Raw genomic sequence first — 9467 nt, forward strand, 5'->3', positions numbered from 1 at the left:
ATAAACGTAAGCTGGATATGCACGCACTGACTGCATTGGCCACCACGGAGAGTCACCCATGGGCTGTGGGGGAGCAGCCTAGGCTTAGCTCCAGAGCTCACTGTCTCCCAGGGTGCACCTGTCGCTGACTGACCCTTGACCCAGCCAGGTTCCGGGGCGGGGGCTGGAGCTGGGGCGGCCGTTGCGGGAACAGGAACGGATGGGGGCCAGGAATGGGAGCGGGAGCTTTGGTCTCAAGTAAGTTGGTTATAAGGCCGCCCAACTCTTCGATGGCTTTCACCTGCCTACTCCTTCAGGCCGTGACTCTCAAAGAAGTCACACATGTGGACGTCGTTCTTGTCGGTGGCCAGCTTGTGCAGTTCCAGTAGTGACTGACTCACACTAGTTTGCGTGTGTAAGGCATACTCCATTGTCTTCAGGCGCTGTCCCGGTCCCGGGCTCGGGGCCGCCGCCGCCTCCTCCATCTCCAGCTTCCTGGCATGCTCCGCGGGTTCCCTCTCCTCCTGAGAGTGGTGAAGAAAATACTCTGCAAAGTTCGTCAAAGCCGCCGCTTCGCGATCGAAGTAGTAGGTCATGGACAGGCAGCCGCTGGCCCCCGCTGACCGGCGGTTGGTGGCGGGCGGGGCCGTGGCGTCCTGGCGGCGGCGGAGGCCGAGGCAACAGGAGCTCGGCAGCCGTCTGTGGCGAGCGAGCGTCTGGCCTCCCCCATCATCTTTATGTCCCAGAGTTGAGGGTTCTAGACATTTCGGCTTCCACCAAACTGGTATCTCGTCCTGATGAAAGTGTCCCACCTCCCTCGCTGTGGCCTTTCCAGCACTGAATCCTGGGTTGTGGGAACACGGTTTTGCTGAGCATAACAGGCCTGAGTGTGGCCGCCCTTCCCGAAATGGCGACTGTGCGGTCAGGGCGGAATAGCCGTGTCTGCCCCTTCACTCACGGGGATGTTCAGAATTGAAATATGCCAGAGAACTGACGTTGAAATTGGTGATCCCAAGGGACCAACGCCCCTTTCTGAGAATGCCTAAAGGACCCCAGGTCCACACGGCCAAGGTTTTGCTGAAAAAGACGGGGTTTGGACTTTACACTCAAAAGGACAAAATACTTTGAGTCCAGATATGAAGGCATTTGAACATTAATATTTTGGGGTTTTAACTTGTGAGGGGAGTTAACCATTCTCCTTTGGAATTTGACAACGGGAGAGTGTTTTTTCTTCACACTGTGTTGTGGGTATACTTTTGTTATTGAAATGTGTTTAATGTCCTTGCAGAATTTCTGGAATGCTATGTGGATAGTGTGGTTGGTTGTAATTTGGGATGGTAAACTGTACAGGAAATGGAGTTTTCCACTTGGGTACAGAGTGGTCCTGGAGCTGATGTGGAGAACACGTTGTCCCCACCAGTTTTAGCAAAAGCTAAAGTGACCACCCAGGATGATTCCCGGAGAGCAGTGGTTGGTAACGGAGGCGCGGAGGGCGGGGCAGGCTTTCCATGGCAGACCACGGTCCCCTCTCCCAGAGGACAGTCACACTCCTGCTTGACCACAGGCTTTATGAAAAAGCTTCATGGATTTTGAGGAAAGGAAGGAGGGGATTTTGAGGGGAAAACTTGATCCTGACTCTTGATGTTTCCTGCCTGTAAAAGAAACTCAGAATCTGTTTCTCTCTTTACTGGCTTGAGCTCTGGGGCAGTGGGATGATACATCTGATTGGTAAAATTGGGAAGAAAAACTAGGCTTCTCTGCTATATATCTGCCCAGCTCGCAGCTACCAGTTCTTCCTTTTAGAATTGAAGTAAGCTGCCCACTAGGAGCACGAGTTGTTTGTTTTTTCCAGAGGTAATTTCTGCTCCCTCTGATCCTAAGAGACCCTGGGTGGGTAAGATGGCCTAATTTTTGGGTTTGGTATTAGGAGTGTATTTAATTCTCACAACTAAGCTGTGAGCTTTAACTTTTACATTAAATAAAAGAGGTAGTATTTTGGCCTCCATATGCCGCTGTGTTTCATTTCTCAATATGTTTAGAAACTAAGTGGTAAAGAAGGGTGCTAATTTGGGAGGGAAGAGATGTTATCCCATAGAAACTCTAACAGAATTTACCCCTTATTACATTACTTTGTTTTGTGTTTTACATACAAGCAGCAATTTTTCTATAGAAAGCTGATGGATGAAGAGACTTTGTCAATTAAAACAACAACAAAAAAGTCTATGGGCTACAGATATCTGTGGAGATTTTATTTTATAACCCTTTCTTTTCACAATAAATGAAAATGTCAGCATCACTCTGAGAACAGGTGTGTACATTTACACTAAATAAATTATTCATTTGCTTATATTGGGGAATTGTTTTCTCGTGCAGGAGAGTAAAAGAAAGCCGAGATAATCTCCATCCCTTGCATTATGCATTGTAGTATTAGAAAATAGTTTTCTTTGGGAAATACTCAACAAACTGGCTCTCTTTTTAGTCCCCGAGGTACTGTAGTAAGTAACAGAATAAAATCCAATAAAAAATCTTTGAATTTATTTTGTTTCTTTGTCATCACCTTTAGTTAATGGTATATGGGTTTCAATTTCTAAGCATGTGGAATATGGTTTGGCTGGATTGAATGTTATTATTTTGATTCCCTTTGCTAAGGTCAAAGTATGCTACTTTTCTTTCATTCTGGGGAACTTGGCACACTCACTCATAATTGTTGTTGTTCCTGGAGTTTGAACACACCTCTATGGAGTGTTCGGCACGTTGCCCGTGTACACAGACCTCCATGGAGCCTCTCCTCTCTGTGGCTCTAGACTCACTGATTTTTCCTTTCTAAGCACCATTGTATACTTACTGCCTGTACCACTCAGTTCATTTGTTATTTAATATTTTAGTCGTTATTTTTATGCCCAATATGTATATACCACAAATCTAAAGTTAACTGCAGGCTTCTTAAGATAAGGACCAATTTTGATACTTTGCACATCACTCAAAGCATTGAGTTTTGCAACTCCTAGGCACTCAAACACTTTTGAATGGACGTAACTTTCCTAATTGGAAGAAATCACATTTGAGGAATATAAAGAACACTGTTGGAACTTCTACTGAGGGTACAGAACAATTTATTACATATTTATTTCCTAAAATCTGTAACATTTATAGCTGAAATTATGCCTAAAATTTGAATAACTAACAATTCACAAATGAGAATAATTTTAGGTATTATATCTCATGTATCTGAAATTAATGAGCCATGTTTAGAGCCACAACTATCTTTTTCTTGATGTGCACTCTTTTTCTTTTATTTGTAAATCAACTTTATTGAGGTATAATTAGCTTATAATAAAATGCATCCATGTAAGAGCACAGTTCAATGAACTTTGAATTATAACCCATAGAACCATCACTATATTAAAGACATAGAACTTTTCCTCAACCCAAAATTCCCATGAAAGCACCAAAGTTCTGTGTATGTGTGTGCACGTGTACATTTATTTACTTTTAAATTACACTAATATGCCATAAAAGTAACTTTTTTGGGAGGTGTTGCTTATTTGTTGCATTTTTGGGCTATATCTTCGTGTGAATTTCTTGGGGGAGCAATTGCTCTAGGTGTTATAATATGCATACCTAAACTTTTCAGAGTCTACTTAGAATTAATATTACCACTTCGAGTGGAATGTAGCGATACCTTAAAACCATATAAGTCTCTTTCCTCTTCCCCCTTTTAAATTCTAGTTGTCAAGAATTGCATATGTACATTAGACATCTCGCTACACAAGGCTATAATTTTTGTTTTCTGCTGGTATGTATATTTTAAAGAATTTAATGGGGGGTAATCTGTTATCTCTATTCAGATATTTAGCATTTCTGTTGCTTTTCCTGCATTCTAAAAGTTCCAAGTTTCCCTCTAGTGTCATTTCCTTTTGCCTGAAGAACTTGCTTTAGCAATTGTTTTAAAGTAGGAATGCTGGTGAAAACTTTTCTTAGTTTTCCTTCATCTGAAGATGAGGATGCCTCTATTTTGTCTTCAATTCTAAAGAGTGTTTACACTGTATGTGTTATTCTATGTTGTTCACTGTTTTATTTTAGCACTTTAGAAGTGTTCCAATACCATCTGATCTCTATAGTTCCCTCTAAGAAATCAGTAAGAATTCAAATACTTGTTCTCCCATATGTAATATGTCTTTTCTTTTGGCCCGCTTTTGAAATTTTTGTTGTCTTTGGTTTCAGCAGTTTGATTACATATATCTGGGTATGTGGTTCTCTGAGTTTCTCCTGATTGGGGTTTGCTGAGCCTCTCAAATCTCTAAGTTTATGCCTTTTACCAATTTGGGATGATTTCCGTCTTTATTTCTTCAATATTTTTCTGCACCCCACTCTTTCTCCTGGCCTTCTGGGACCTTGTTTTAGACCTTGTTATATTGTCCCATAGATACCTGAGGTGCTGTTTGTCTTTTTTGTTTAATTGTTTTCTCTCTCATTCATATTAGATAATTTGTGTGGCTCTATCTTCAAGTTCACTGACTTCTTAGTCTTACCACTGAGTCCATCCAGTAAGTATTTTCATTTTTTATTATGTTTTTTCAGTTATAAAACGGTTATTTTTGTATATCTGGTTGTTTTGCAGAGACTTTCCATCTTTCTGTTTCTGGAGCGTTTGCCCTTAGTTCTTATAGAATGGCTAGGAGAGACGCTTTAAAGTCTTCATCTCTTAACTCCAATGGCTGCGTCACTCCGGGGCTGGTTGCTGTCAATTGTCTTTTCTCTTGAGAGTTTGTCAAACTTTCTGGGTCTTTGTACAGGACTTCTTTTTGATTGTATTCAGGATATTTTGAATACCATGTTTTGAGACGTAGATCTTGTTTCAAGCCTGTGGCGAGTATAGTCGTTATTTTTACAGTAAATAGTTGGCCCAGATAGATTTGGCTGGAAGTCCCAAACTGTGTTCCGTGGACTTTAATTTCAACGTTAGTTGTTTTTGAAACCTTGGCAGTACTAATTGTATCTGTCCCAAAATGTATGCAACCCAGGCGCCAGTCGTAGACTATCTCGTGGTTCTGTTCTCAAAGGCTTTAGTAGGCTTTTTAAGTTCAAATCCACGCATGTGCAGTTCAAGAGTGAGCCATGAGTTCTTACACAATTTGTGGGGATTCCTTTCTGAAGCTTCATCTTCTTTGCTCTTTTCTGAACACCCTGTGGCTCCAAGACTCCCCTCTCTCCTTGGTCCTTTGGCTAGAATACTGGAGATGTAGTGTCCCCACTCTGCCGTACACTTCCTGTGACAGGAGCTGGATAGAAAAGGAAAAAAATAACAAGGAATTTTCCCTATTCTCTATCGTCCCCTTTCCCCTTCCTCAGACCAGAAAGAGAGGGGATCACCTTGGAACTCTTTCTGTCTGCCCTCTGTGCAGTCTGAGATATGCACTGCCTTTCAATATGGGATGGGAAATATAGGAGGAAAAGAAAGATACAAATTCACCACCAGATCATCTGTATTTTGAGTTCTGAATTCCTTCTCTAATTTTGTTTGCTCATTTGCATTTCAGAGTCCTCAGACAATTGCATTTAGTGGGAGAGAGGGGGTGGCATGTGCTTACTCTATCTTAGAACTGGAACATTCATAGTTTAAAAATAAGATTTGTGTGTCTTCTTTTAATCTGGTTACTATGGAATCTCCCTTTTATGTCCAAATTAATTTATTTAAAAAGGAAACAGAAAGGAAATTTCATTTTCTTCTCACTAGCCATCTAGTCCCTTTCTTCTCTTTGAAGGGAAAAGGTGGCATGTTTAAACAGGACCTTATCACACTCTTTCTAGAAAAAGAAATCTTTTTCTAATGGGTAAATCCTTTTCTCCCACAGAAATCCTTTTTCTGGAGAATAAATAAATGTCCACTCTTGGTAGCTGTATCTTCTTCTTTCTTCATAATTTCAGAATCAGAGGAGCCAAAGAGGAAATGAGATAACTGCAAATATTACTGGTATTCATAGAGGAATTCAGTATGTGATTCCTGGAAGTCAATTCTCTAGGGTTAGTGCAAATAAATGTTTATCTCCATTCAAAGAAAATAAAGAAGAAAGAAACCAAGCCAAACACAAAGAAAACATTTGAGATGCTACACTGGTAACATTAAAAAAAATTTAGAAGCTGGCCCAGAGTAGATTCTGATAGTAAGAATCACACACGAGCACAGAAAAAGCTTGAGTAATCACAAACTGGACTCTTTAACACCAGCCACCTACCATCCGCTTCTTTTCCATGACTCAAATGCAAGTGAGTTGATGATGCCTCATTCTAAAGCCCATCTCTGGGTGTTGGTTGTATGAATATTATCTTTTCCAGCACTTTCAAGCGCTTCATCCAGTGCCTGGCAGAACATTTGTTTCCTATCTCCTGCATTAGGAGTTGTTTGAAGGCAAATGAAATAGATTTCCTTTCCCTTGTTCTCCACCTCTCCTGGAAAGGCTTGTTGGAAAGCTGAAACTTGAATGCAGACTTCCTATTTCCAAAGCCAATTTGCTTTCCATCATGTTACATTGATGAGACGCTATGTTCCTCCAGCCATCTCTGCATGACTAAATCCTAATTTATGCTTTATAGTAAAGCTCTAATTCCATTAAGCAGCTCCCTATTCTTCTGTAAGGAATGCAGCCTGTGGAAGTAGATAAAAGCAACTTGTATCCTGGTTTTTCCTCTGACCAGCTGTACAATTTTGGATAAGTCACTTGACATCTCTGAACCTCAGTCTTCCTCTGTTAAATGAGGATGATTGGGGGACCCTCTCACAGGGTTGTTTCAGTAAACCCAGTAATCACTCTGTAAATGTTAGCTGCTTCCGCACTTATCACAATCAGCCTCTTGTTATGGTTGAATAAATGTGTTTTCCTTACGTGATTATAGAGCTCCAGGACATTTAGACGTTATCTACAACATTTTCCAGGTAAAAACCCTGAAGCTCAGAGGCTCAGAGTGATTTTTCTAAAGGGCACAGATATAACTAGTATGACAGGAATTAACCAGGCCTTAATGAAGTATCGCTTTTAAAGGGTGAACGTCATGAGATTCTAAGTGGATAATAGGGAAGCTGAGCAACCCATATGCTAAGAAGTCTTAGTTGCCTGCTTGAGTTTAGTTTACCTGCTTCCTTCCTGCCTGAAGACAGGGCCAGGGAAGGGGAGTCAGAGCTCTATCAAATACAATGGCATGTGGGCTGATGGCAAGCAAAATGATCAGGCGATTCTCCTTAATCCTTATCTAGTCGGTTGCCGGGACTTTTCACAAGAAGGAAATTATTTTACTCTTAATAAGTCAGGCCCAAGATATATTAAATTCTCACTTTTCATCTGTGTTTGCCATGTCCTTCCATGTGCCAATCTGCTTTAGCTTAGTGACCTAATTTTCAAGTACTTAATACGTTGATGCTAATGCGGAGGCCTTCATAAATATCTTCTGGTCATTGGGTTGAGACAAATGCTCATTTTCTCATTCTGTGATGAGCAGACAGAAATGAGCAGGCTGTGGAACAGATTTGCCATGCACTGCTGCTACTCTGCATTATTAAACATGCGCTCGGGCTCTTGGCTTTCTTGGGTGTTCACTTTCAGAGGCAGGGCTCCATTTACTTCTGGTTTTTGCTGTTAATCAATAAACTGCAAATAAAACTGCTGAAACTTGCTTTCTCCCCCAGACCACTTCTTTCTTTGGATTCGCCAGATTCAGAAGCCCTAGAGTCTCCAATGAAGACTATTTTGACTTTTTTAAAAGGAACTGTAATTCTCCTGAAAATAAAGGAAGTTCTCATTTCAAAGTAAGTCTATGAACAAAACATGTGCTGCAAAATTTCTCTGTGATTGCTTTCAGGAGGGCCGGGACAGGGAGAAGATGAAGCTGAAGATTTTGGAGATGGAAGCAGGCCACCTCTATTCAAAATTACTGTGTGTATGAAGCCAGTCTACCTCTCTTCAGCCTTCTCTTCCTTTATACACTTAAACCTTATTAGCCAAGTGCCTGTAAATTACCCTACTACCTTCAAAATCTCAGGAAAGAGTCTAAGAAACTATCTCACACTGAGGTTTAAAGGACTGCTCCAACTTTCAGTGTTATCCCCAAATGGTGTATCTGAACTTGAATAGATAAATAAAACCTCAGGCTAAATGAATAATGCTTCAGTGGTATGGTCACAGCTATATTTTTAATCTTTATTTGGCAGAATTAAAAGATCCCTAAGATCCTACATGTCTGTCTTTGTGTAAAACTGTACTGGGTTTGGACCATTGCTTTCTCTGACAGCTCTTGCTGGTGAAATCCTCCTCATTCACTGCAGAAACCATTGCGTGATCCCACTCCACTCCCTGTAATCACAGCCAAGTGGATCCTGAGAAAGAAATGCTCCAGGACCTCATTTATTAACTTGACAGTAGTGACCATGGATTGTACAGCCTAGCATGCTAGAAAGAGTTGGGGCAAACAGATTCCTCTCTGGGGAGGAACCTTCATTTCTTCTCTCACTTCCCCTAGCAATACTGAGTCACGTTCTAGAGAGGTCAGACACTGGGGAAAATCAAGTTTGTTACCATTGTTCTCACTCTTATTTTTAAGCCATTGATTTCTTTTCCTGAGATTTGTTCCCATGACAACAATACAGGCCACTTAGGTTAAGAAGCTCAGAAAGAGCAATAAAACTTGAGGAATCCATTTCATTTTTGTCTCCATTTGGCATCATTTCCAGATGCTACCGACAGCCTCATAGGTCACACCATCCTTGAGTCCCCAGAATGTCTTTGGTGAATTTTAAGTTTATTTTTATTTTTCTTCCCCATTAAGAAAAGGCACTTTATTTTCTCTGACACAGAAAATACTTTTACTTTCTCAGAAGCTTTTATTGCACATACTTTGATTCATAATGCTCAGTTATAAAATCCATGAGGATGGGCGAGGACAAGAATTGCCTCGAATTCATCACTTCGTCTGCGAGGCCTTTGCATGGGCGGTTTCTCCTTCTGTCTCTCCTTCTGTCCAGCCCGGCCCTTACCTCTCCCTCTCTTTAGCCACATCAGTTCACACATTGTTTCTCTCTCAGCTCCAGTGTTACTTTCTCAGAGAAGCCTGCCTTGGCCACTCAGACTGGATTAGGCCCCCACTGCTTTTCTTGCCCACAGGTGCTTTTAGTTCTTCTTCAAAGCTTTTATCATAGTTGGTAAATACATATTTTTGTGATTATTTAAATAATATCTTTTTTCTCTAATGAGGCTCTGAACTTCCAAAGATAGGGTATCTGGCTCTTCAGTTTATCCTTGAAATCCCAGCACCTAGCAGCTAATGGGCTTGATAAATATCCTTTGATTGAATGGATGGAAGAATCTTTGATTTCTCCCTTCTTAAGGCTAAAATCAAGTTGACTGTTGATCTGGATGTATTGCTCAGCTCCAGCTGCCATAACAAAGTGCCATAGACTGGGAGACTTAAACAATAGGAATTTATTTCTCCTACTTCTG

The 9467-nt window shown here is 41.1% G+C and overlaps 1 protein-coding gene across 1 annotated transcript; it reads right to left on the reverse strand.

Annotated features, from left to right (window-relative positions):
* Window positions 1-220: 220 nt before the first annotated feature.
* On the reverse strand, window positions 221-592 carry LOC124240454 (ferritin heavy chain-like). Its single transcript, XM_046663539.1, has one exon. It carries the CDS (start codon window positions 573-575, stop codon window positions 285-287), a length of 291 nt encoding a protein of 96 aa, XP_046519495.1. The 5' UTR covers window positions 576-592; the 3' UTR covers window positions 221-284.
* Between the last annotated feature and the right edge of the window lie 8875 nt (window positions 593-9467).

The sequence above is a fragment of the Equus quagga genome, chromosome 5, assembly GCF_021613505.1.
Source record: "Equus quagga isolate Etosha38 chromosome 5, UCLA_HA_Equagga_1.0, whole genome shotgun sequence".
Classification (NCBI taxonomy): Eukaryota; Metazoa; Chordata; class Mammalia; order Perissodactyla; family Equidae; genus Equus; species Equus quagga.